The 26,476-nt window shown below is 56.6% G+C and overlaps 2 protein-coding genes across 3 annotated transcripts; one reads left to right on the top strand and one right to left on the bottom strand.

Annotated features, from left to right (window-relative positions):
• Positions 1-5,248: 5,248 nt before the first annotated feature.
• Positions 5,249-10,755, top strand: PRSS57 (serine protease 57). The gene is made up of 5 exons (XM_043913995.1): positions 5,249-5,692; positions 5,963-6,116; positions 6,988-7,132; positions 8,799-9,062; positions 10,379-10,755. The coding sequence occupies exons 1-5, from the start codon at positions 5,614-5,616 to the stop codon at positions 10,616-10,618; spliced, it is 882 nt and encodes a 293-aa protein (XP_043769930.1). The 5' UTR covers positions 5,249-5,613; the 3' UTR covers positions 10,619-10,755.
• Positions 10,756-11,549: 794 nt separating this feature from the next.
• On the bottom strand, positions 11,550-17,928 carry FSTL3 (follistatin like 3). Of its 2 annotated transcripts, XM_043912588.1 has the most exons (5): positions 17,721-17,926; positions 16,186-16,371; positions 13,585-13,800; positions 12,797-13,024; positions 11,550-12,706 (listed from the first exon to the last, which is right to left on the bottom strand). In XM_043912588.1, the coding sequence occupies exons 1-5, from the start codon at positions 17,821-17,823 to the stop codon at positions 12,651-12,653; spliced, it is 789 nt and encodes a 262-aa protein (XP_043768523.1). In that variant the 5' UTR covers positions 17,824-17,926; the 3' UTR covers positions 11,550-12,650. The 2 variants fall into 2 exon arrangements, with proteins under 2 accessions (XP_043768523.1, XP_043768522.1); XM_043912587.1 differs by having other exon boundaries at positions 11,550-13,024; positions 17,721-17,928.
• Between the last annotated feature and the right edge of the window lie 8,548 nt (positions 17,929-26,476).

Below are 26,476 nucleotides of genomic sequence, written 5' to 3'. Positions count from 1 at the left end.
ATCAACCCAGTCAATCCTAAAGGAAATCAACCCTGAATATTCATTGGAAGGACTGATGCTGAAGCTGAAGCTCCAATACTTTGGCCACCTGATGCAAACAGCTGACTCACTGGAAAAGACTGAGAGCAGGAGGAGAAGGGGGCAACAAAGGATGAGATGGTTGGATGACATCGCCAACATAATGGAGGTGAGCTTGAGCAAGCTCTGGGAGATGGTGAAGGACAGCCTGGTATGCTACAGTCTATGGGGTCACAAAAAGTCAGACACAACTGAGCGGGTCAGTGTGGGTCAAAAAAGACAAAAACAAATGAAACAGGCTTGGATGAGGTCTGGAGAAAGATGGGGTAGGATGTGCCCCAGATGGGCGGCTGTCTACCTTTACCCCCAAAGGCCTTTGCACCCCCTTTTTACAGTGAACATGCACCCCCTTTTTACAGTGACCATGCACCTATTTAGCAGGGAAACAATGAAATAAACTACCAAACAGAACAAAGAAAAAGGCTCAGAAACATCAGAGGGCCTGGGTTCCAGTCCCAGCTCAGCTCCTCAGGTGCTGTGTGATGCTAGGTCTGCTCCTTAATCTCTCTGAGCCTCACTTCCCTACCTCCTAGGGCTGCTGAAGGACTTGGAACAGGGCCCAGCTCACACTCGCGCAGGGGTTGGCACTTTTTCTGTAAAGGGCTAGATAGTAAATATTCCCAGCATTGCAGGCTGGCCGATCTGTTGCAAGGACTCAATTCTGCCATTGCAGCCAGAGGCGGTAGATTGCAGCATCGAGTGGCCCTGTGCCAATAAAACTTTATTTATGAAACAGGCATGCCCACCTCACGGCTCTCGCCATTACTGGACATCCTCTGGGCATCTGGACTTCAGCGGGTCTGACACTGGGCTCTGCATGGGCCCCAGTCACCACCCCTTCCCTGTTCCCGAGTCAGAGACCCACCCCTCCACGTCTCCCAGCCCAGACTCTAGCTCAGGCCCTGTGCCTCCTACTCCTGCCTCCTTTCATTGCCCTCTCCCCGTCTCCCTGCCTCCTCTCTCCTCTCCACTCTCACCTGAGGGTCTGCCCCCACCTGCCCCACTCAAGCACCTTCTATAGCTTCCCAGTGCCCTGCAGCCTGGCTCTCAAGGCCCAGCTGAGCCCTGGAAGCGCCCTTCCTTCCCCTGCCCCTGCCGCTCACCCCGCCACTCACCCACTGGGCCCTCCTCCAGGAGCCTCTTCCCACCTTCCCCGTGTTCCTGGGTCTCCTTCTTGCTCTAAAATCCTACTGTCCTCCCTCTGCTTCCTGCCGACTTCAGTTACTTTCCCTCCTGAATTCCGCCTCTGATGATGTCACTCACTGTGGTGTTTCCTGCCCAGCTCAGAGCAGGGGTCTGTGTCCTTCTTCTGTGTCCCCTTCCCCCCACATCCGGTGCCTGCTCACAGCAGGCGCTTAGTAAACACTCATGGAGTGAAGGACTGCATACCTCCTGCTGGCTCCTGTGATCCTCTCAGCAGGAGTGGTGGCACTAGCGTGCAGTTTACAGCTGAGGGGCGCACAGGACACCCAGCCCTCTGCTGAGTTCTCGCCAACACCCTTAGAGACGCTCTCAGGTCATCTATTCTCCAGAGGAGGAGACTGAGGCCCAGACAGCTGTGGGGGCAGCTCTAGGGACCCCAACAGTGACCCATCCTCCCCCTGCAGAAATCCTGGAGGCTGAAAAGGCAGACAAGGTGGAGAGAAGTGGTGAGGCTCTGCCTGCTGCTTCGGAGACCCATCCATTGAACAGGTTTGCTCAGGGCCCCACGTGCCACCCACTGAGACCCACACATCCCTTTCTCTGTTCTCTACCAGGTCCTCGGATGGATGCAGGTCCAGGAGAAAGTCTGGGAAGTGCAATGGTGTCTGGCACGACCCCTCGTTGGCCAGGGCTGCCATCCGCAGGGGAGTGACTGCCATACAAGATGTTGGTGGATTGGGCTGTTTATTCTTTAAAAAAAAAAAAAATGTTTATTTGGCTGCACTGGGTCTTAGTTGTGGCATGGGGGATCTAGTTCCCTGACCAGGGGTTGAACCCAGGTCCCCCTGCATTGGGAGCACAGAGCCTCAGCCACTGGACCACCAGGGATGTCCCTGGGCTGTTCTTAAGGCAGCATCACCCATTTCAAGTAATAAGAAGCAATCTCCTTGGAGTGTGAGTTAAAAGGGTCAAAAAAGTAAAGGGTAAGCGTCACCAGCTGACCCCTGCATGGCCTGTGCCCCAGGGCAAGCACCAACCCCATCCACAGATGAAGAAACTGAGACACATGGAGGCCAAGTGGGGGTGGGTGGGGCCCCTGGGCTTCAACACTGTGTCTGGGGGTTCACTGGAAAGATTTTGAGTTTTTCTCAAGTTCTCAGGGGCTTTGACCAAGTGCCATTCCTCTCTTCACTGCTTGAACCTCTGCTACTAATTTGGGCTAAGGAAGGGCCTGTTCACTTATTGAGTGCTGACTGCATGACCCACTCACGGCAAGGTGAGAGACACCGACTACATGTGTGCCCTACTCAGTTGCTTAGCAACTGACTTTGAGCTAACCTCCTCAATATATAAAAAGCTCCAACAAATCAACAACAAGAGTAAGTGTTAATTAAGTAAAGGGAGTTTTCTCATCATTATCATCATCATCATCACCGTCGTTGCTATGACTTAGAAAGCCACCAAATCCTCTATGCAAAGACCCTTCAAGTCTCAGAGTTCTGGTTTCAAGACCCTCTGCTGTGCAGCCCCAGACCAGCCAGGCTCCTCTCTCTGGGCCTTGGTTTAGGAAATGGAAACACTGAGCCCCACACAGGAGCTTCCTTAGGACTTCAACGAGCTTGGTTATTCGGATCCTTGAAGGACGGTTGCTGGTTTCACAACTCTCACCAGAAAAGAAGGAAATGTGCCAGGTTGTGGGCACGGTTGGCCCCTGGCAGAGACAACAGGAGCTGGTCTGAGGCTGCAACTCTGGCGCATCGCTCCCTCGCTGTGCAACCTTGGTCAAAGCACTTGACCTTTCTGTGCCTCTGTTTCCCCCATCAGTAACATGGGGACAGCAACAATACCAACGGCCTTGGGTTTCTCTAGGGCTGTATGAGTCCCCCAGGCGTGTGGCTGGGGGACGTGACCAACATGGGAGCACAGCTGTGACAGGCCAATCCCAGGCCCCACAGTGGACAGGAGCCACTGAAGTCACCTAAGGAATAATCCCCTACCAGCTTCTTTGACCTCTGGGGAAGCACAGGGTCCAGCCTGGCCTAGACCCCGGAAACGACTTCCACGTGGACCCTGTTTCCCACTTTGCTCCGTGTTCAAGGCCTGATGGTTCCTGCAGCTGCAGTCACATCACCACAAACTTAGTGGCCTAGAATCATGTGCCCGGGCTTCCCCGGTGGTCCGCTGGTTAAGAATTCACCTTGCAATGCATGAGACACTGGTTTGATCCCTGCTCTGGGAAGATCCCACAAGCCATGGAGCAACTAAGCCCATGCACAACTACTGAGCCTGTACTCTAGAGCCTGCTCAGCAACAAGAGAAGCCACCGCGATAAGAAGCCCCCACACTGCAACTGAAGAGTAGCCCCCACTCACCACAACAGGAGAAAGCCCACACAGCAATGAAGACCCAGCACAGCCAAAAATTAATAAATTTTAAAAAATCACATCTGCTTACCTGGTTGGTGAGCCTTGCTGAGATGAGATCTAGGTGCCTGCATGCCATGTTTCTTTCCAAACTAGCTGGTTCTACCCTCACCCTGCCACTTTTAAGGCTGTGCCTCATTTTCCTTGTCAGTACAATGGGTGATAACAATATAGCAAAGTAATTAACACAGGGGGCTGAGGCTGGCTAAATATAGCCCCACAACACTCCTGTCCTCATTCTGGGGCCTGTGGACATGTCACCTCATGGGGCAGAGGGGACTTTGCAGGTGAGATTAAGTTAAGGCCCCTGAGATGGGAAAAAGCTATGACAAACCTAGACAGCGTATTAAAAAGCAGAGACATCACTTTGCTGACAAAGATCTGTCTAGTCAAAGTTATGGTTTCTCCAGTAGTCATGTATGGAAGTGAGAGTTGAACCATAAAGAAAGCTGAGCACCAAAGAATTGATGCTTTCGAACTGTGGAGTTGGAGAAGACTCTTGAGAGTCCCTTGGACAGCAAGGAGATCAAACCAGTCAATCCTAAAGGAAATCAACCCTGAATATCCATTAGAAGGGTTGATGCTGAACCTGAAGCTCCAGTACTTTGGCCACATGATTCAAATAGCTGACTCACTGGAAAAGTCCCTGATGCTGGGAAAGATTGAGGGCCGGAGGAGAAGGGGGCGACAGAGGATGAGATGGTTAGATAGCATCACTGACTCAATGGACATGAATCTGTGCAAACTCCAGGAGAGAGTGAAGGACAGAGAAGGCTGGCCTGCTGCAGCCTATGGGGTCACAAAGAGTCAGACATGACTGAGCGACTGAATGACAACAACCTGAGATGGGGACGACCCTGGACTCCCCAAGGGGCCCAGTGTCATCACAGGGTCCTTATAAAAGGGACAGGGGAGGATCAGAGGCAGAGAGACAGGAGATGCTGCGCTTCTGGCTGTGACGATGGAGAGAGGAGCTGCAAGTCTGGGATGCAGCTCCTCTAGAAGCTGGAAAAGGGGGGAGCCAGTGCTCCCCAGGAGCCTCCAAAGGGACCAACCCTGCCCACACCTGGATTCAGCCCCGTGAGCCCATGTTGGAATTCTAACTTGCCTCCCAGACCTCTCATTGTGTCTCCACCTTAGTGGGGCCTCAGCAAAGGCTCCCCAGGGCGGCACAGGGTCTCTGACCTGTGTGTCCATAGGCTCACCAAGGCCCTGCCGCCCCCTCCCTGCTCTGAGGCCTCCTTGGCTCCCCAGTGCCCACAGGAGGAGCCCCTGCCGCTTGGCCCCACCTTCAAGGGCCTGAACTGACCTGATGAGCTCGGAGTTATCTGACCGCCAGGCCCTGTGCTTCCGTCGTGAGCCCAGATCAGGGGATCTACACCCTCAACCGGGAGAGACGTCAGCACTAAGGGTGTGGGGGCCTTTGTCACATTACGCTTCACCTCTAGCACCTACTAGAGGCTGGTATACAGTAGGTGCTCAATACATGCAGCAAAGGCAGCAGGAATCACAGGGCTTTCCGGGCCTGAGATTGCACATGGGGAGACTGAGGCCAGAGGCAGTAACCAGCAGGGCTGGGGCAGGACTGCCTCCACCTGGTGAGCTGGCCCCCAACCCGGAGGGGCGGCCGAGGCTGCAGCACTTCTGGCTGCTTATCAGTTTCTGGTGAACCGGTTACTGGTTACTCGGTTTCTGGGCGAACAGCTACTCGGCCCGCACAAGGGGCCTCTGGGGTCACATGGCCCTGGAGCCCTCACACCCCCTCCACTGCTGGTCTCCCGGGCAATTAAGATTGTCATCAACAACCCCAATGCAGGAGAATCATCGGGTTTTCTAAAGCGCTGGCTCAGAACCGGCCGTTGCTGGTGGGGCCTCCGACCACAGGCCACAGCCCTGTTCCCCCTTTCCTGGACGTTGGGAGGGGTGCGGCCCACTGGGCTCTCCAGGGACATACCTGCCTGTGACAGCCATGGGGCTTGGGGTGGGGGACTGGGGCCGCCTGCTGCTGACGGTGACCGCTGCCCTGACACTGCCCATGAAGCCCCCAGGTGAGGACCCCCAAGTACTCCACCCAAGCTTGCCAGAGGCCCTCACGGACCCCCCAGGAAGCCCCTGCCCCCTGCACGGCTGCTCCTCTCGGGTCACAGCTTGGGGACGGGCAGGAGGCCCAGCCCAAGCCCCAGGTTTTAGGGAGTCCGGCCCCCCACTCCGCAAACTCCAGGGTCTTCTCCTTCCATCTCTGTCTCTCCTGCCTCCCCCCAGCCTGACCCCCACCCCATCCTGCCCCACCCCTGACAGGCCACCCACCCTGCCTGCAGGCTCCTGGGGGGCACAGATCATTGGGGGCCATGAGGTGACCCCCCACTCCCGGCCCTACATGGCATCCGTGAAGTTCCAGGGCCAGCACCACTGCGGGGGCTTCCTGCTGCGAGCCCGCTGGGTTGTGTCGGCTGCCCACTGCTTCAGCGGCCGGTGAGCCTGGGATGAGGGCATGTACTGGTGTGGGCAGAGGGGTGGAGGGGGGCTTGTGCAGATGGACCTCTCAGCTGGGCAGGGGGAGTTAACAGAGAAAAAGGGGCAGAAGTAGGGAAGGACCGGCAGCCGTGACCACAAGCAGAGGTTACAACCGTTGCATTCATCCTGAGTGTGTGCTTGCAAGCATACTAAGTCGCTTCAGTCGTGTCTGACTCTTTGAGACTCCACGGATTATAGCCCACCAGGCTCCTCTGTCCATGGTATTCTCCAGGCAGGAATACTGGAGTGGGTTGCCGTGCCCTTCTCCAGGGGATCATCCCAACCCAGGGATGGAATCGCAGTCTCCTGCATTGGCAGGCGGGTTCTTTACCACTAGCGCCACCTGGGAAGCCCTCATTCTGAGTATATTGATACAATAATTACTAACATTAATATTGAAATTATTGGAGGCAATGCTACAATCCAGATGGGAATTAGAATAAATATAATATAATGAGTGTTATATTCATTTGAAGTATACTGTTATAATAAGTATTCAAATCAATAGGGCAGTAGGACTCCCCTGGTGATCCAGCGGTTAGGACTCCACACTTTCACTGCAGGGGCCATGGGTTTGATCCCTGGTTGGGGAACTAAGATGCCACCTGTCATGTGGAGTGGTCAAAAAAAAACAAACATATATATATATATTGCAGCGATTGGAGTTAATACCATAATTGAGGTGGGAGGGTGATCAATTCAACGTTTATCATCACAGGCTGGCAGGAGGATGGCATGGGCTTACTCCCCAGGAGGGGAGAGACTGAGCCTGTGTGAGGCGGCCCTCACCTCAGCCTTGCTCACATTCCCCACCCGTTCTCCCCAACAGAGACCCTGGGACAGGCCTGGTAGTGCTGGGGGCCCATGCCCTGCGCACTGTGGAGGCCACACAGCAGGTGTTCAGCATCTCCGCTGTCATCACGCACCCGGACTACCAGCCCACCACGCACAACAGTGACATCTGTCTGCTGCAGGTGACCCATTGCGTGGGGATGGGGCCCTCAGTGCAGGTCTGACCTGTCCCTACCCCTCCCCTTACTATGGCCTGACTTGTTTAAAAACAGCTGCTAGGCGCCTGTGAGCACCCGTGAGTCAAGTCACTCCCTCCGCTGCCTTCTGGAACACCCACACCGCCCGCTTGGCCTGCTGCTCGCTGAGTGGTCAGCACCCCAACAGGCTCTGACCCCCGAGCCTTTGCACTGGCTGTGGCCCTGCCCGGCCCATGTTCCCCAGACTCCGTGTGGCTTTCAGGTCTTTACTCAGTTGTCCCCTTCTCGGGCAGCCTCCCTTAATGAGCTCCAGTTCTCAGCTGCCCCTGGCTCCCCCCTTCTCACCCCATCCCCTCTCCTGTGTCCAGCACCACCCACACCTTCTGGAAGCACCTGTACCACTGGTTCCACCTCCGCCCTCGAGGGTGGGGATTTTTATCTCATTTGTGGTGAGTTATGGTACACAGTAGATGCCCAACATTCATGCTGAAAGAGGGAAACAGTGAGACTGTGGGGCCATCAAAGACCCTGATCCCTGCCCCCTCAGGCCCTCCAGGGGGTTTCCTCCCTCCCTGCTCATGCGCCTCTATTTGGACCTCACATGGCCCTTTCTGCTTGGGGAACCACCCTTCCCACAGCCCCCCACCTGGGGGGCCCCAAATTCAACCCCAGGCACTCCGGGGCTGCCATTTAAAGGGAGAATATCCCCAAACTGCCCTTGAAATGTGAAAATCAGAGGGGACACTCAACACAACAAAAATGAAACCCTGGGAACAGGAGGGTCTAGGGTGTGGGGTTTTCTTGGCAAAATATAATGTGGGCAGCCAGTGTTGGCAGCCAAAGCTGGCGTGTGAATTCTGCCTCTCTGTGAAACCCCATAGGCTGGAACCCCTGCTCTGGTTCACCTAGCCTACTGTGCAGATGGGGAAACTGAGGCCAGGGATGATCAGGGATGCACCCAAGGTCAGGGAGCGAACACCCAAACCAGGGGTCCAAGTCCTTCATTCCATAGCTGCTGATTGAGTGCCATTTGTGTGCCAGGCAACCAGGACACAGCCATGAACACACAACTCTGGCCTGACTCCCTCTGAACTCCCAGTCTAGGTGGGAGTTGGCACTAGGTGCCAACTAGGTGGCAGCTGAGTAAATCAGCCTTGACAGGAGCACATGGGAGCCCAGAGGAGGCACCTGCCCTAGACTGGCAGTCTGGGAGGACTTCCTGGAAGTGGTGTCCAAGCTGAGTCCTAAAAGCTGGATAGGAAAGGTACCCCCAGCAGGGGGTGCAGTGTTACAGTGTGAGCAAGTGTGCAGGTGGGTGGAGGGAAGGGCCAACTGATGGACCAAGAGGTTTCTTATCCCTGTGTCCTAAGGGCAACGGGCACTGGAGGAGAGCTCAGAGCAGGGAAGGAGATGCTGGTTAGCAGGACCCCTGGGCAGCTGCAGAGGCGAGACTGGAGGCATGGAGCCTGGTGGGGTCTGATGAGCAGGGGCCCAAGGTTGCAGAAGCAGCCGGGCCCTCTGTCAGCCTAACAACAGCTGCTACTGACTTCTCTCCACAAGGACAGGAAGAGACGAGGAAAGGTAGACGGGCAGGGGTGGCAGGGGGCGGCTGCAGGCAGGCCTAACTTCCCCACACCTTCCGCCCCTGCAGCTGAATAGCTCTGCCACACTGGGTCCTGCAGTGGGACTACTGGGGCTGCCACAGAGGGGCGCCAGGCCTCCCCGGGCCGGGACGCGCTGCAAGGTAGTCGGCTGGGGCTCCGTGTCCGACTTCGAGGAACTGCCGCCCGGGCTGATGGAAGCCGAGGTCCGCGTGCTGGGGCTGGACGCCTGCAACAGTTCCTGGAAGGGGCAGCTGAGCCCTGCCATGCTCTGCACCCACAGTGGGGACCGCCGGCGACGTGGCTTCTGCTCGGTGAGATGTTCACTCTCAGTCCCGCCTGCTTGCCGTGTGGGGAAACTGAGGCCCTCAGAGAGGTCAGAGCTTGTCAGAGAGCCTTGGCAACTAAGTCCCAGCTCACCTTTGACCAGTTGGTGAGGGCTGGGAGGGGGAGGGAGCCCCCAGGGTCACAGGGCTGCCATGTATGGCTGCACAGGTTGTGCACCGCACAAAGGACTACAGATTTGTGTCTTTAAAAGCAGTGTCCAGATCTCAAGGAAGACGCTTCTGCTCCTAAGTCTTTGTATGGATTAATGGCAAACCTGGCCCTGATGCCCAGGGAGAAACACAGCCTGGATTGGGAGCAGGGGAGTGTCTTTTTTTCTAGCCAAGAGAATGCATGGTTCAGATTCTAGAGCCCAACTGCCCGGGTCCACATCCAGACTGAGCCACTTCCTACACATGTGGTCTTGGAAAAGTCATCTCACTTCTCAGGACCTCACTTTCTCCATCCGTAAAATGGTCACACCAATAGGACATATTTCTTTGGGTCAGAGCTGATTTCAGGTGAAAATTAGGGTGATAAGTCTGGGGAGAGGAGGAAGCAGGGATTTTAGGGTGAGTATTCAGGAAGGCCTCTCTGAGGACAGTACTTTCGAGACTTGGAGGAGCCTTGAGAATATCTGAGGGGAGACATGCCAGGCAGAGAGACCATCGCACAGGTTGTACACAAGAAGCTGTAGACGTGTGTGGTATACAAGGGGTGTCCAGCAGGGGGCAGTAATGGGTCTCGAGGATATGCAAAAGCCTAAAGGTTGGAGTTTGGGCTTCCCAGGTGGCACTTGTGATAAAGAACTCCCCAGTCAATGCAGGAGATGTAAGAGACGTGGCTTCGATCCCTGGGTCAGGAAAATCCCCTGGAGGAGGGCACAGCAACCCACTTCGGTATTCTTTCCTGGAGAATCTCATGGACAGAGGGGCTTGGAGACCTATAGTCCATAGGGTCGCAAAGACTTGGACACGACTGAAACAACTTAGCAAACAGAGGTGGGAGCTCAGTTTGCTGCAGGAACAGCTGGTATGTCTGGCTGGAACCAAGTTGGGGGAGAGGAGGGCAGACAAGCGGTGGGGGCTGGCTCCTCCAGGCCCTAAAGGCTGAGATGGCGTGTTTAGTCTTTGCTCTAAGAGCACTGGGGAGCCATGGTCCCGGCCCAGGCTCTGGGGAGTGTCCATGGGACATAAAAGGGTTTTGAGGTAGAGAAGGTCCAGATTAGATCTACACATATTAGCTCCTTTAAAGAAAGTGAGGCCCAGCAAGAGACCCCTGACCTCATCTTTGCCTCCACCCCCAGGCAGACTCTGGAGGACCCCTGGTATGCAAAAATCGGGCCTATGGCCTCGTCTCCTTCTCTGGCCTCTGGTGCGGGGATCCCAAGACGCCCGACGTGTACACACAGGTGTCCACCTTCGTGACTTGGATCTGGGATGTGATTTGGCATGGCCCCCAGCCCAGGACCACTGGGGGTCAGCAGGCGTTGTCTGAACCACAGCAGCACCGGGTACACCACCGAGATGGCAAACGATACAAATAGCTCCGGCCTGGAAAACTCTGAGGCTGGAGCAGAGGGTCCATGAGCCCCTAAACCCCAAGAAGCCTGGTGTCAGGGTGGGTAGGGGGCGTCAGTTCCCAACAAAAGGGCAAAATAACAATAAAGTGTTAACTGACTCACAGATATGATGGTCTGTCCCCAAGGCCCACCCACATGCCCTTCAGCTTCTCCTTGGCCTCCAAGTGGTCAAGGGTCCAGCTCCACCACCCCCTCCCTGAGGGACCCTGAGCCACAGGACCCTGAGCCATGGACTCCTCACCATCCTCCCTCTCCCTCCCCATGCTGACCCCCCTGGAGTTTGCCATCCCCGCCTCACAGCCCAGGCTGGGGACAGTCTCCTGGCCTCCTCGGCCCCTGCCTAGAACGCCATTCCTCTGCCCTCCAGCCAGACCCCTTCACAGATGGGGAAACAAGGCTGGGAGAGAGTGGGGTCTCAGGTTCGCCTAACTCCGTGTGAAGCCTGATCCTTGAAAAGCACTTCAGGCAAATGGTGCCGAGCTGGTGGCAAGGCTGGGTGAGCCCCAGCCAGTGCTTTCACTAATCATGTGTCATTAGGGCACCTCCAACCCTTCCAGGCCAGACCACCATTTCTAGACCCTAAACCAAGTGGCCTCTTGGGGCTTCCCTAAGTCATCCAGAACCCGTTCCTTTCCTCCCCTACCCCATAAAGGCCAAGACTCTCCCACCCAACCCCATGCCACCTGTCTCAGTTCTATGCCTGCTACTGCCCACAACTAAAGCTGGATGCTGAGGCCCAGAAGTAGGCAGCACCTGCCCCAAAGACATGCACTTGTGTCTCTCCTGGATGCTTCCAGAAACCCCCACAGCACCCTAGGCTGGTAATCCCCTCCCAAAGTGGGGGGACACAAAGGTTCAAAGAGAGGGGAGCAAACCAAGGTCTGAACACCCACAGTGGCTTTTTCAGTGTTTATTTCTTTGGCAGGTGAGGCAGGACACCAGGGCGGGGGAGATTGCCCTGTTGGTGGGCTCAGGTGAACCCATTACTAAAGGGCACTTTTCTGGGTGTCACAGGTAAGGCACTTCCTGGAGGCAGGGAAGGACATGGATGAGCACCACTGCCTTGGGGAGCTGTGCTCCTGCCCCGCTGGATGCCCCTCCCCCTCTGGGTCTGCACCTCTGGTCTAGAGATGGGCATGGGGAGGTGACACAGAGCAACAGTTCAGGTGGCAGGAGGAAACCCAGCTGGCAGGCAAGGAGGGTTCAGCTGGGAACTGGGCCTAGAGGCATGGCCAGGGCAAGATACAGGGAACGCCACCTGTGGATGGGGTAGCAGGCACGGGGGTGCCCCTCAGACACATGGCTCCAGGATGCCAGGTGTACAGTGGGTCTTGGCATATATGCCCCACCCTGGGCCAGTGGGTGAGCAGGGCCTCGCAGGCCCCACCGGGTCCCTCCCACCCTACGTGGTGCCTGCTTTGTTCTAGCAGATGCCTCTCCACACTCAAGGCCTGGGTCAGGAGGCACAGATGGCACCCCCCCATCCCCCAGGGACATGCTGGGAAATGGGTGAGGCAGGGGGAAGTTAAGTCCCTTGGTCACCTGGGGACAGTGGTTGCTTCCTTGATCTGTCTGCGGTCTGGGCATGTTCTGAAGCTCATCTATTCACACCCAGGCTGTGAACCCCCTTCACCCCCTGGTCTCTGTTCTAGAAGGCCAGGGTACCTCCTCATTAATTGCTGGCAGGAAATCCCCAGACCTCTTAGGTGGCAGCGACAATTAACAGAGTGATCCCCGAGGGAGCATAAGTTTGAGGTCCTCCTGGGCAATAGGGTACCTGGGGTGGGGACTGCGGGGGCTGGGCGCCCACCCACCAGGCCCGCTCCCAGGCTTCTTTTCCCCAGTCCTTCCAAGAAATCGTCGAGGGGCACCAGGGCTCCCACAGTGGTCCCTGTCCAGGTTCTGGGGAGTGTCCATTGGACATAAATAGACTCTGCTGTGGCAATAAATAAAATGGGGAAGCCTTGAACTCCAGGCCCAGGCCGGTCCCGCAGGCTCACACAAAGTTCTCCTCCTCCTCCTCGGACTCAGGATCTAACGGCTCGGGGGTGCCTGTAGAGTGGGAGGGACCAAAAGAGAAATGCGGGCGCGGAGAGGGGCTGGGGGCTAGACCCCGCCGCTGTTCCCCACCGCGTGCCGCACCTGCACAGCTGCCCGGGTGGCGCACGCCGATGGAGCGGCCCAGGAAGCAGGTGGCCTGGCGGAGATGGCAGGAGGACAGGTAGGTGACGTTGTTGTTGCCACAGAGTTCCTGGCCGGGGCTGGATGGTGCGGGGCAGGGCGCCGCGCGACACACCACGCAGTGCGCGCTGCCAGTCTGGTCCACCACACACGACTGTGGCCGCAGGCAAACCACGTGGGCACAAGATTCTGTAGGTGGGGCGTGGGGACGGGTAAAGAGCGCTACTCCGGACAGGGCGGGGTCTTCAGGCCCCTCCCCCTCGCTGCACCAAAAGCCACACCCCTTCAAATGCCCCGCCCATTCACTGGTCCCACCTTTAGACCCGCCCCTTGTTGCACCGAAGTCACACCCCTTCCACGAACCACGCCACGCCCCAGATCTACCCTCACTCTCTCCCCACTTTGCATCAATAAGCTCCTCTGACTCACATACTCGTATTTATCACCCCATCGGGGCCCCAGAAGCCCCCTTTCCAAACTTGCACCCTCCTCGTCCCCATTCCCGATCCCACAAAAGACCTGATCTTGTGATACTCTCTTGGGACTACAGGCCCTGCCCACGAGCTCATACCTATGCCCCGCCCACCATGGGCCGCACCCAAATCCACGAGACCTATAATAAGCACCCGGGATTGTAGACCCCGCCCCTTCCTGCCAGTGACCCACCCCCACGCGCTGCGGTAGCGGCCTCTAACAGGATGCTCAGGCCCGGTGGCCCCACCCCTCCCCGAGGCTCCGCCCCAACGTACTGCGGCAGCGACCCCGGTACATCACGCGCAGGTCCGGGTGGCCGCGACAGCGCGCGGCGCGCAGCTCGCACTCGTCGCGGTAGGTGGCGCCGTCAGAACCGCAGACCTGCAGGCGCGCCGGGAGCCCGGTGCAATCGGGCGCGCACTCGCAGCGCGGACGGCCCCCCAGCATGCGGCAGGCCTTGCCGGGGCCGCACTCCACGCCCTCGCACGAATCTGTGGACAGAGGACACGCACGCGTGGGCTGCGGCGCGTGGCCGAGGCCGGAGGTCCTCCGAGGCCCAGCGCCCTCGCTCCCTGTTCCGACGGATAAAGGCCGGACCGGAGTGAGGGGCGGTCCGAAGAAGGGGCCCACGGAGGAGGGAACTGATTTGGGGTCTGGGGGAATTTCAGCCACTCCGGGGTGGACTAGGACTCGACGCTTTTCGTGGGACGGGCCTCTGTCGGGGTGCAGGGCTCAGTGTGGGCGGAAGCGAGGGGTCTCTGCCGGGAATCTGGGGGTCTGGGAGGAACAGGCTTCACCCCCAGTCCGGCTTTCGCTCCGCAGCTGGGCCACCCGCTCGGGCTGACGTCTGTTCCCTGATTTACGCGCGTTTCTGGGAAGGCCGGCGGGGGACCGGCTGCGTCAGCCCGGGGGGCTCCACCCCGTCCAGGCGCGGGGCTGAGGAGGATGGGCAGCGTCTGTTCCTCCCGCCTGCCAGGACCTCCCCTGAGGAGGCGTCGGGGAGGGCGGGGCGTTGGCCTGGTCTGCGGTTCATTTCCTGAGGAGGGGGCCTCACACAGCTCGAGCTCTCCAAACAGGGGTTACCGCCCTCCGCAGCCCCATTTCTCAGGTAGGGAAATAAATCTCTCTCTGGCGTCCTCGCCCCGACTCCGGCCCCACGAAAGGCTGCTTTTAGCCTCCTAGGCCCATTACAGCCTCCCACCTGCCCCCACAAGGTGGTGCCCTTTTGTCATCATTTTACCAAAGGGGCCTCCCAGGTGGCGCTAGTGGTAAAGAAACTGCCTGCCAACGCTGGAGACACAGGAGATGCAGGTTTGATCCCTGGGTCGGGAAGATCCCTTGGAGTAGGAAATGGCCATCCACTCCAGTGTTCTTGCCTGGAGAATCCCACGGACAGAGGAGCTTGGCAGGCTACAGACCACAAGGCCACATAGTCCGACATAACTGAGCAACTGAGCAAATATATATATATATATATATATATATATATATACACACACCAAAGGGGGAAACTGAGGCCCCGTTACAGCTGTGAGTTGAGGAGAGCCAAGGCACCTAGGTGTGAGAACTCCAGGCCAGATCAAATGGACCCCCACCTCCATGGTTTGTGGGTCTGGGTCTGTCTCTGAGCTCGAGTTGACGTTTCGGCCTCAGTTGCTCTGAGTGTAACAGTGGGGCTGATCAGGAACTCCACCCTACAGGGTGAGCATACAGTGATGGAAGCTCCTTTAGAGGCCAGCCAGAGCCCCTTATGTCTCCCTGCCAGGGCATGTGGACTGCACCTGGGTGCCTCCCGTGCTGCCCGCCCACACGCACATCTGGAAACGCTCCCCGGGGTGGCTTCACGCACGCTAGAACACAAGTGGCAGGGCTGAGTTCCTGTCGCCAGGGCCAGATGAGGTGGGGGGAAGGCATCCTGGTCCATGTCAGGCCCGGGCCAGGCACTTTTTGAAGTCTGTCCTCCTCCCAAAACCCAGAGGGGCTTCTGGAGGGAGCCAGGGCACATGGCAGTTGAGTTCAGGACCACCCAGCCAGGCTGATCTGGTATTAATCACATCCCAGCCGGCCAGCCAGGCTCCTCGGCTTGGCCTGCAGGTCTGGAGCCCTCAGCTCCAGCTTCCATCCGGCACCCCTGTCCTGACTCCACCCACCCGGGTCTGATCCCAGGCCATGGTCTCTGCTCATGCTCCCCCCTCCCCACCCACCCCACCATGGTCTCTCCAGCTGGCAAACTCCTAATCATCCAACAACAGCCTGGTTTCCAGAGCCCACCTCCTTCAAGTCATGTCCCCACGCGCCCTCTGGGTCCTTGCAGATTCAGTCTTGCACAGGGGGCTGAGAGGGTCTCCAACGAGACTGTGTCTTGACTTATTTATTCATTCATTGTGCCTTAAAAGAGCTCCTAGTCTGATGGAGGAGGCGGCATTTAACAGAACACAGTCCAGAAGGCAAATGCTTGTTAAACATACAGCTGTGGCCCTAACCACAGACCCTGGAATCTGCGAGGTTAAGGGCAGATGAGTGTTTGGGAACACTGAGTGTGGGGTCACAAACCCTAACAGCCAGTCAGGGAGAATCCACCTTTCTAGGAGCTAGGTGTGCCTGTCTATCCAACATGTGAAGTGAAGGTGGGCAAGGCCGCCCAGGCAGAGGGCTCCTCCCTAGTGAGACCCTAGAGGCTGGAAACCGAACTGGGGAATCCTCTCTGCAGGAGGCCGAGGCCTGAGAGCCCGAAGGCCCCCAAACCCTCTCTGAGTCTGGGATCCCCTTGCCAGCAGCTTCACCCTCCTGTATGCCCCCAAGACAGGAAGCTCACTCTTGCCTGTGCCTCCTCTGACCAAGAGCCCATGGCCTTCTGCTGACGCACAGGGTCTCACCTTTGCAGGGGAGGCAGTGGACGAGGCCTAGGAAGCCCAGGAGGCTGATCTTGTTCCCTGGGTGGGTGAAGTTGGACCAGGCAGTGTCGATGTTGCCAGAGGCACAGCACTCAGCCTGGCTCACATCCGTCTTCAGCACCAGGCTGCAGGTGGCCTCTCGGCCCTGCTGGAGCCAGCAGACACCACCTGCGGACAGAGGGGCAGTTCCTGCAGGGCCAGAGATGCCCCCAGGTGCTCCTACCCATACCCAAGCCTTGGCCTGCCAGCCAGCTGCTGGCCCATAGGGATGCATACAGTTGGTGCTCAGTAACTGCAAAGGGGATGATCCACCTCCCACCTGGGAGGGTGGGATAGAGAACCACACAGGTGTCCTGGCTCCAGCTGCAGATTCTTCTGGGATCCTTCCTCTCTGGGCTCCGGCCCCCACACGGCTCTACTGCCAACCCCCTCCCCTCCCGGCAAGCTCTCCCCATGGCTCCAGGCCCCCAGCCCAGGCCTGGCATCCTGCCTGACCAGTCAAACACCCGGAGCTGGACGTGTCAGGGTCAGTGGGCCCTAGAGCCGCCACTCCCGCCTCTGCCCTCTGTCTAGACAGCGCCCGAGGGCACGCGGAGCCCCCTCGCCCGGCAGCCCCCCCTCGCCTGGCCCGCCTCTTACTCACTCCAACTTGGGAACATTCCCCTTGCATGAGCTCACTGTCTCCCCGGGGACGCGGCCTTCGGGGAGGGGGCTTGGCTCTCCCCTCAGTGCAGGGTTGGGGTGGGGCTGCAGGGTGGGGTGAGGGGGGCAGATGGCCCTCAGTTTCTGCACCGTTAAGTGGGGGCAGGAGTGGCCAGGGCCCCCATCCCAGGGAGCTCCCAGGCACTGTGCTGAGCTCCGAGGGACCAGCTCAGTTCGGGGAGCTCGGCATCTTTGCTCCCCTTATAAAAGGGGAAACTGAGGCCCAGAGTGGGGGTGTGACTTCCCTGGCATCTCCACAACTGGCAGGTATGAGATTCTAACAAGTCTGCCTGCGCCAGACCCAGGGAAGATCTGAGACCCTGGCTGCGGATCCTGAGTCCAACCACCCAGCCCTGTCTCTCTGGGACACTGGGACCCGGAAAGTCCAGTTTCATATCTGCTTTGCCCCGTACAAGCTGTCTGACCCTGTGCCTCAGTTTCCCCATCTGGAAACCGGGCATAAGAGCGCTCACACTGTAGGGCTGCTGTGTGGATTCCAGGAGGGAGGCGGCAGACCCTGAGCACTCAGTAACTGTCAGCAACCCTGGGGACTAGTTCTTGATAATAAATTGTGAGGAGTCACATCTGCTCGCCTGACCTCCTGGTGACCCTCCTTTAGGTCTTTTAAGGCTGGGGGAGGGGAGCCCCAAGCATTCCCGCATTCAACCTGCAGCGGCCACGGGTCACCACGGGTCACTGCTCTCTGCCCCCAGCTGCCGCTGCCGCTGCGCCCCCCGACCTGTCCCCCGGCCGCATTCCCGGTGGGCCCACGTGGGTGGCCCGCCCCGCCCGCCCCTTCCGGCCGCCCCACTCACCGGGCGCGGGGTCCCCCGAACCCACGGAGCCCACGAAGCCCACGGCCCACGCCAGGGCCCCCCAGGGCAGCGGCCACAGTGGCCCCGGCGCCCGGGGACGCATGGCGAACGCAGACACGGCGGCGACCCCCGCGTCGGACGCGCGGGCGGCTGGCGGGCGGGCGGCAGGGAGGGCGGCGGCGGCACCACTTCCAGCGCGCGGCCGGCGCGCCCTATAAAGGTCCCGCGGGCTGCGGGCGGGGCGGGGCGGGCCGGCCGGGGCGGGGCGCGGGGACGGCGGGGCTCGGGGCAGTGTCGCGCGCGATGTGGGCGGCAGCTGGTGGGGGGCGGGGGGCCCCACCCGGGAGCCGGGCCCGTGGCTTCGAGTTCAAGGTGTCGCCGTGCGTTTGGGGGGTGGGGGGTTGGGGGGGGTTGGCCAGTGAGCCAGGAAGAGTGCATCTGCGGAGCCTTGCGCATCGTGGTCTGCATGTGATGGCTGGTGCGGCCCCAGCGTGCTCTGGGCTCCTAGCCTGACCTCCCCGTCCCCTCCCACACACCCAGGGACCTCAGCCCCAGCCACTCCCTAATCCAACCCTCCAGGCCACCCGCCTGGCCACCTAGACCCTGGAGCCCGTGGGCACAGCTGGGTGTGAGCATGTGGGGGGAGGGGCTGTGGAGAGGAGACAGACAGATGCAGACACACCTTTGGTCCCAACAACATGCCAACAGCAATAATCATACCGCACATGTTCCACAGTGCCCACTGTGTGCCTGGCCTTTGCCTCCCTCCTACCCTGAGCCTGCAACAACCCCTCAGGTGGCCTGAACAACCTGCCTGCTCCTCTCCTCCAAGGGTCAGTGCTCTCTGTCCTTTGCCACCTGGAATCCTGGTTTCCCAAAATGCGCAATGGGTTGGGAAGCACACAGACCCCTGGGGCCTCAGTGCAGCAGGATGCTTTTCCTACTCTGGGCAGATCCCTCAGTCTTCGGGGCCCCAGAAAATTGTCAGGGCACCTCCACATCTCATGGACCCTGTGCAGCCCCTCTACACAGTTTGTGTTTCTGGGGAATAATTAGTGACAGTCTCCTGGAGGCAAGGACCATTGGGGGTGCTGGGGCAACAGGTTGACTAAGGCAGACCTACTCCTGTCCTCAGTGAGCCCGTCTGATCTGTCCAAGTCATAGACAACAAAACACATAGGCAGACAAACTAACGTGTAACTTTAAGAAGTGGAAAATGCTTTTAAGAAAAACAAACAATTGAGAACTGTTGGTTCTCTCCCAGGGCCTCCTATACCTCATCACCCCCCATTCTTGCATCTACCCCCTCCCCAGGTGTAGAAGCAGGACCCCTAAAGCCAAACCCCTCTTCTGCATGCATGAGATCTCTTCTGTGGGCCAACACCATGCCCAGACCCTGTCCTCCACCTTAGCTGCCCGGCCTGACCCATGTCTCCCAGCCAATGCCAGGGGACACATTACTTCAGAGCAGCACTGAGGGAGGGCACTAGCCGTCTTGACCTGGCCTTGGCCTCTGACCGTCCAAGGAGGTTCTCTCCTAGTTGGGAAATGGGGCAGGAATGAGACCCCGTGTTCTCACCAAGGGTGTGCGGGGGCTGCATAGGGTGACCTTGGCCGAGACCTGACCCTTCCATGGCTCAGCCACCCAGTCCTGAGCTGTGCAAATAAAAGGGCCATTGTTGGCCTGGCGTGGGTTCGAAACCGAGGCCAGCAGCCCGTGGCCTCTGCTTCCCAGGCTGGCGTGTCTCCCCAACCCAGAAGCTCTGTACTGCATGACCTTAAGGAGGTCATGGCCCTCTTCGCGGAGCCCCTCTTTCCAGTATCTCCCGTTGTGCCCTCTTCTCTACCCTGTCCCAGCCTGCAGCAGCTTCCTACCCTAGCCGCCTGCCCTAAGGTTTTCTGGCCCACACCCATCCTAACTCCCCATGGTCCCAACTTACCACCCCCAGGGAAACTTACAGAGACAATCTGCTAATCAGATCTGTGATGGAAGATGCCAACCTGACCCAGCCCAGGGAGACAGGGCAGACTTCTCAGAAGGAGAGAATGTTTAATGTTGAGTTAGATTGAACGGTATGAAGGAAGGGGGGATGGAAACTGAAGTCATGGGATGTTTGTGCTACAAGTAAGAGAAAGCCTGAATATAGCCCTCTGAGACAAGTGGGTTCGCAGACCCTGTGACTATGTCACCTTCCATGGCAAAAGGACTTTGCACGTAGGAGTAAGTTGAGGCCCTTCAGATGGGACATGATCCTGGGTTAACCAAGTGGGCCCAGTGTAATGACAGCATCCTTTAAAGTGGAGACCTTCCCCACTGTGGTCGGAGAGATGCAACATTAGGAGGACTGGACCTGCTGTTTTTGGCTTTGAAGATGGAGGAAGGGTCCTCCAGCCAAGGAATGTGGGCAGCCTCCAGAAGCTGGAAAGGGCAAGGAACAGATCCTCCCTTGGAGCCTCTGGAAAAGAACACGCTCTGCCAATACCTTGATTTCAGCTCAGAGAGACCTGTGTTGGACTTCTGACCTCTGGAACTGGAAGAGAAAAAAATATGTGTTGTTTTAAGCCTCCAAGTTTGCGTCGATTTGTGACAGCTGCTAATACAAAGGTGTTCAGTGTCACAATGATACGGTCCCTACCTGACTGGAGAAAAACAAGGGGGTGAAGACAGTGGAGGACAGAGACCCTGGGAGCAGGGAGGTTGTGGAATCTCCGAGGAGGTGACTCTAAGCCCTGGAGGGAGGACGAGGCGTCTTGTGGAAGTGCAGTCCAGTCTGTGCCACCCTGGCCAGGCCACATGTGACCACTCTGTGCCTCTATGCTCTCAACTGTAAAATGGGCACAGATCCCAGTACCGCAGATTCCAGTCAGGATGCCAGGCACAGTGCTTGGTGCATGGGAGGGGCATGACATGGGTGCAAAGATTCTTATTACTTAAGGAATAGGTAAGTATTTTACCATTCAGCACAAGGCAGGCATCCACTTTACAGAGGGGTCAACTGAAGTCAGAGAAAGGAAAGTGAATTTCTGGGGGTCTCAAAGCCCCACAGGGTCGGGAATGGAGTCAGTACCAGGCAAACAAGATTCCAGGACCCGAGCAATCAGGGTGCATCCCCAGATTGTGGGATTCCTCAGGTCCCAGAGCCAGGTTTTCCTTTGGGGAATCACCTCCTGTACTCCCAGCTCAAAAGCTCCCAAGAGTGGCCCCAACCCAGGCCTGACCACTTAAGAGTCATCTGACATTTAGCAACAGGAAGAGTCAGCTCTGAGACATTAGCTTGAAAAGGACCACCCACTTCTTGCCTGAGCTGGAGGGGTGTGAGCCTGGGGCTGCAGATGGCTTCTGCCAATGTCCAGGGAGAGGCCAGCTCAGTGGGACACTGAACCAAGAGAGGCAGCAGTAATGCCCTGTGGTCTTATTGGAGGTCCTTGATCCAGCTGTGCCTGAACTCCTCTTCCCCATAAGATAAAGCTGATCTAAGCAGCATTTCTGTCACTTGCAGCAAACAAAACCAGCTTACAATAATCCTGCTTATATTTTATTCAAGCAAGGGCTTTAGAACCCAGAGCAGCAGGTTCTGTAGGGGCTGTGGGAATCACACCACGCTGCTGTACCAGCCACTGCCTCCAGGATGGCCTGGTAAAGAACACTCGGTCACTGGATCCCACATTACTCAAGCCAGAAGAATGCTTGTGATAGACCCCACATCAACTTAGCCTGTGCAACCCTTGGACTAGACCTGAAACTCCGCAGTCTGTGGGAAGCAAGGTCTTGCTGGTTCCTTAGTGGGACATATGATGACAACCAAGGGCTTTCCTGGTGACTCAGACAGGAAAGAATCTGCCTGCAATACAGGAGCCCTGGCTTTGATCCCTAGGTAGGAAAGATTCCTGAAGAAGGAAATGGCAACCTACTCCAGTATTCTTGCCTGGAGAACCCCATGGACAGAGGAGCCTGGAGGGTTATAGTCCATAGGGTCACAAAGAGTTGGACACAACTGAGCGACTAATACTTCACACAAGACAACATTGAAGACTCGGCCATGGCAGATAGCATGGGAGAACTCCGAATAGAGCTGGGTATTGTAACGTCCAAAACATGCGTATGGTCCCTGCTCTAAATGCCACCCAGGGCTCCCCATAGCCTCTGGATGGAGTCCAAGCTTGCCGGCCTAGGTTTGAAGCCCTTCCTTCAGAGACTACTCAATTCGTGCCCCTTCCCTTAGCTACTTTCCCACGTTGCCCCCAAATGTCCCCCGTGCCATCCTCTTTCCTATGAAAGAACAATAGGATTTTTCGCCGCAATCTGGCGGCCACGCTTGACGCAGAAGGCCGGACCTGCCCTCAGCTTGGAGGCGAATCCTGATTGGGTGAACAGGGTTGAAGTGATGTCAGGCACAACCATGTGATCCAGCTCTGGCCAATGGTAGGAGGGACAGCCTACTGGGGCGAGGCTTCAGGGAAACACGGGAATGCTCAGCAGGCCTGTATCTGGAGGTGACCGTGTAATAGCTTGACGTATGAGTTTCCTGTTTGCTGCTTTAACAAAGTGTTGTAAATTTAGCTGCTTAAAATAGCACAGACTTATTATTTACTGTTCTGGAAATCAGTCTGACAGGAGTCTTACTGAGCTAAAATATCACACGTATATGGGGGCCTTTATTCTGCGCATCACAGTGCTCAATGTTGTTGAGTGTCTGACTTTGCCGACATTTGGTGCCGCATCCCAGATGCGTTCTTGCGCCTGGCACACGGTCGATACCAGCATTTGTGATTGAGGGATTGCGTGGTGATCTCGATCCCTGCCAGGCTGAGAGGTGGTGCGACCCCACCTCCTTTGAGGGAGGCAGAGCAGCCTTGATAAAGCTATGAAAGCTTAATTACCCAATTTGGTAAACGTGTTGCTGCTTCAGATAAGAGAGTGGCCTAACTTTAGAAGTACACCTGGTCGTGCTTGGGATAAAGGGGCTGGGGGCAGCAAGTTTGCCCAAAATTCCACACAGACACACAGAGAGAGCAAAAAAAGTTCGCCACTGGTGTGCCCGAGTCAAGGACGCGTGGGACCCTTTGTACTATTCTTGAAACACTTCTGGAAGTTAGAAATTATTTAAAATAACAACTTTTGAGCAGCATTCAAGAGATGAGGATGGAGGCATCCATCTCCCCCACTGGCTTCACAGGTCCTGGTCCTGACGACTTAGTCCTGAAAGATTCCTTGAGCTGGTGGAAATGAAGGAAGTTTGACCTAAGAGGATGGTGACTTGACCCCAGGAGAATAGGTTGAAGGACATCTGAGGTTCTGGGGCTGCCAGGTCCTGGGTATGGGTGACTCAGGGGTCTAAAATAAAAAATACAAAACACAAACCAACAAATACAAATAATAAAAAGGACATAAGTCAAAATATGTAAATAAAAGGTTGAAAAGCAAGCAAAAAAAAAAAAATGCTTAAGCAGATAGCAGTGTATTCATGCCTGTTGAAATAATGCCCGGTGTGGCGGTGGCCTCCCTAGGAAGTGACAGAACTGCTTTCTCCAGGTCTAGCGTTCCCCAAGCTCCTTCCCAGAGGCTGGATTTGAACCCAAGTCAGTAACTAGGGGGTGAAATGGTCCTGTCCTGAGAGGTTACCTCCTAATCCACTTTCAAAGACTATTCAAGAAAATGCTTAGAACCACAATCAGAGAGCCCTGGGGTGGCCAGGTTTCCCGTCACACATCTGTCCCATCAGTGGCAGCAGCAAGATGGCCACTGGTCATAAATGGATGCCTGAGGCCCCAGAACCTCAGGACCTCTAGATCACATGCAGATACTGGCCTGATTACTTGAATTTGGATATCCCAGTCCCAGGGTAACCAGCGGGGCAAGGAGCCGAGATCCAGAGGTCCAATGATTGTGTCTGCTGTGTGACCATGTTTGAGCCTCAGTCTCCTGCCACACAGGAGACCTGGGTTCGATCCTGGGTTGGGAAGATCCCCTGGAGAAGGGAAAGGCTAACCACTCCAGTATTCTGGCCTGGAGAATTCCATGGACCCTATAGTCCATGGGCTTGCCAAAAGTCAAACTGGAGTGAGCGACTTTCACTTTCACTTTCTCATCTATGAAACAGGAGTCTTCATTGCTCCCACATCCTGGTGCTTGTGTGAGGATTAAACATCTGGCTGGCACATCTTAAGCACTTAGTTTTATGATACAAAACTTCATATTCTTGTTCCCATTGCATTCCCAGCACCCTACTCGGGCCTGGTACACAGCAGGCACTCACTAATTGTTCTTTTATTCAAGAATCTATTGAGCACCTACTATATTCTGGGTATTGGCTTCACATATTGGGAGATACCACTGATAACTCCTGGATCTGGGGGTGGCTGAGTTGGGGAAAGAGGGAAGAGGGCACTGGGATCCCTCAGGACAGGATCAGAGAAGCCTTCTGAGAAACAGCAAAAGAGAAAGGATGGTGGGAATGGCACTCCCTGCAGAAGGTGTGACCAGGCAAAGGGCCTGAGGGGGGATGCAGTTCGACCCACCTGCGGGGGCCAATGAGACAGGCTGGGCTGGGGATAGGTTCAGAAGGGTAGATAAACTCAGGGAGGCCGCATGGCCCACAGGTATCTCAAGCATAATCCAATCTCAAACCCCCAAGAGGAAGTTTCTGCCACCTGCCCAGAGAGGTTAAGTGAGTTGCCCAGGGCCACACAGCCAGTGTGACTTGGTGGTATTTGAATGCTGTGAGCCCACTGACTCCAAGGCCTCTTGGGTGGTACCTCATAAACTTTTGCAGGATGGGGAATTCCCTGGCAGTTCAGTAGTTAGGACTAGGTGGTCTCACTGCTCTGGGCCCAGGTTCAATCCCTGGTTGGGGAACTAAGATCCCATAAATCAAAAGGAAAAGAAAAAAACAAACCAAACGAAAAAACAAAATGAAACTTCTGCAGGACGAGTGAATCAATGAATGTATGTTTGGTGTGAAACAAGTCAGGAGCTAGGCATTAAAGGTCTGAAGCAAAGGGCCCCTCCCTGTACCCCTCAGGGGAGGGAGGGGTGGAGGCAGATTTGGGGGGTGGTGGTGTCTTTTGCTTCAGCAACAGGGCTTGTTTCCCAGCAACAGGGCTGGGGCGCTCTCTGGTGGTCAGAGCAGGAATGCCTTGGAATCACCTCTGAACTTTGAGGGGTGCAAGATGGTGGCTGGAAGACAAGTCCCTATTCCTTGCCACTTGACATTCAAGATCCTTTATGCACAGGCTCCAATTTGTAATTCTTTGACACTCTGGCTCCAATACTCCCAACTCTCAGCAGGAATCTCACCTCCATCCAACTCCTATTCATTACGCAAAGTCCTGGCTCTAAGGTCCTCTCCCCTGGGAAGTTCTGTCTGTCTCTCCAGGCAGAGCCAAGGGTACCCTAGGGGCTCATCCCCTGGCTCAGTCTCGTGGGGCTGGGGGCGTCTGTAGCCTGCTCTGTGTCCTCCAGTTATGCAGTATTTCAGAAAACCACTTTCATTTCCTGTCTGTGGTTTCCTCTGCTGTGTCCTTGCACCCCAGCAGAGTCTGGCATGCAACAGGAGCTTCATGAATGTTTGTCTAGTGGGTAAGGAAATAAGTACATAATTGTCCTGGAACTAACTCCAGAAATGATCCTGGCCTGATTCATTTTGATGGGAGGGGTAGGTTTTTTGCCCTCTCCTCACCCTGAGGCATCATGGAAACAAGGCCACACCTCGCTCAGAGTCTCTTATGCCACACCGAGGCATGGGAGTGCAGGCCTCCTTGATCCAGGAATGGGTCTCCTGTCTGCATGCGTTCGAAGAATGTTTATGTAAAGCCTGTGTGCCAGGCCCTGTTCTGAGTCCAGCTGGGAACAAGATACAAAAATCCCTTTTGTTGTGGAACTGACAGTTTATAATATGGACCCAAGCGCTGTTGCGGAACATGCCTCAATAGGTGGACATTAGAGCAGACTTCAAAGGTGTGGGGGAAGAAAGCCATGCGGGTGTCTAGGCAAGGGTGCACCAGGGCAAGGTTACAGCCCGTGCAAAGGCCCGGAGGTAAAAGCGCGCCCGAGCATCCCAGGAGCAGTGAGGACAGAGAAGTGAAAACCAGGTAAGTCAGTCACTCGGTTCAGTCGCTCAGTCGTCGCTCAGTCGAGTCCGACTCTTGGCGACCCCGTGGACTGCAGCACACCAGGCTTCCCTGTCCATCACCAACTCCCGAAGCCTGCTCAAACTCATGTCCATTGCGTCGTTGATGCCATCCAACCATCTCATCCTCTTTTATCCCCTTCTCCTCCCGCCTTCAATCTTTCCCAGCATCAGGGTCTTTTCCAATGAGTCGGTTCTTCGCATCAGGTGGCCAAAGTATTAGAATTTCAGCTTCAGCATCAGTCCTTCCAATGAATATTCAGGACTGATTTCCAAACAGGTGGGTCTTGGCAGTAAGAGAAATAATGAGGGCACTAGCGGGGTCGGTGTGGGAACTGGTAGCAGATTTGTAGAAGAGGAGCGGCTTGGCCCCGCCCCGCCCCAGCCCCGCCCTCGGCCTTCCCCTTAGCCTTCGAGCCGGGCCCGCCTCCAAACCCACCTCAGGTCCTGATCCAGGTTGCCCAGGCAGGCAACAGCCCAACAAGGCCCCGCCCATGGCCCCGCCCCCGCCCAGCTCCGCTCCTAGTTTGCTCCTCGGCGGCCACCGTCACCCGAGCCACCGCCCGTCTCGCGCGTTGCCTGTCCCGTTTCCGCTGCCCTTCCCCGCCTCACGCCGTGCGTGCCGTG

Source organism: Cervus elaphus, chromosome 9, assembly GCF_910594005.1.
Source record: "Cervus elaphus chromosome 9, mCerEla1.1, whole genome shotgun sequence".
NCBI classification, from domain to species: Eukaryota; Metazoa; Chordata; class Mammalia; order Artiodactyla; family Cervidae; genus Cervus; species Cervus elaphus.
This window is presented reverse-complemented; position numbering and strand designations above follow the sequence as displayed.

What these genes read in the sequence shown, in the direction of transcription:
- PRSS57 (XM_043913995.1), top strand. Translation starts at nt 5,614, where the DNA reads ATGGGGCTTGGGGTGGGGGACTGGGGCCGCCTGCTGCTGACGGTGACC. An exon ending in GTGACATCTGTCTGCTGCAG is followed by an intron (nt 7,133 to 8,798) that starts GTGACCCATTGC and finishes CCGCCCCTGCAG; the next exon opens with CTGAATAGCTCTGCCACACT. An exon ending in GGCGACGTGGCTTCTGCTCG is followed by an intron (nt 9,063 to 10,378) that starts GTGAGATGTTCA and finishes CTCCACCCCCAG; the next exon opens with GCAGACTCTGGAGGACCCCT.
- FSTL3 (XM_043912587.1), bottom strand. Translation starts at nt 17,823, where the DNA reads ATGCGTCCCCGGGCGCCGGGGCCACTGTGGCCGCTGCCCTGGGGGGCC. An exon ending in TTCGGGGGACCCCGCGCCCG is followed by an intron (nt 16,372 to 17,720) that starts GTGAGTGGGGCG and finishes CTCTGTCCGCAG; the next exon opens with GTGGTGTCTGCTGGCTCCAG. An exon ending in CCACTGCCTCCCCTGCAAAG is followed by an intron (nt 13,801 to 16,185) that starts GTGAGACCCTGT and finishes CTCTGTCCACAG; the next exon opens with ATTCGTGCGAGGGCGTGGAG.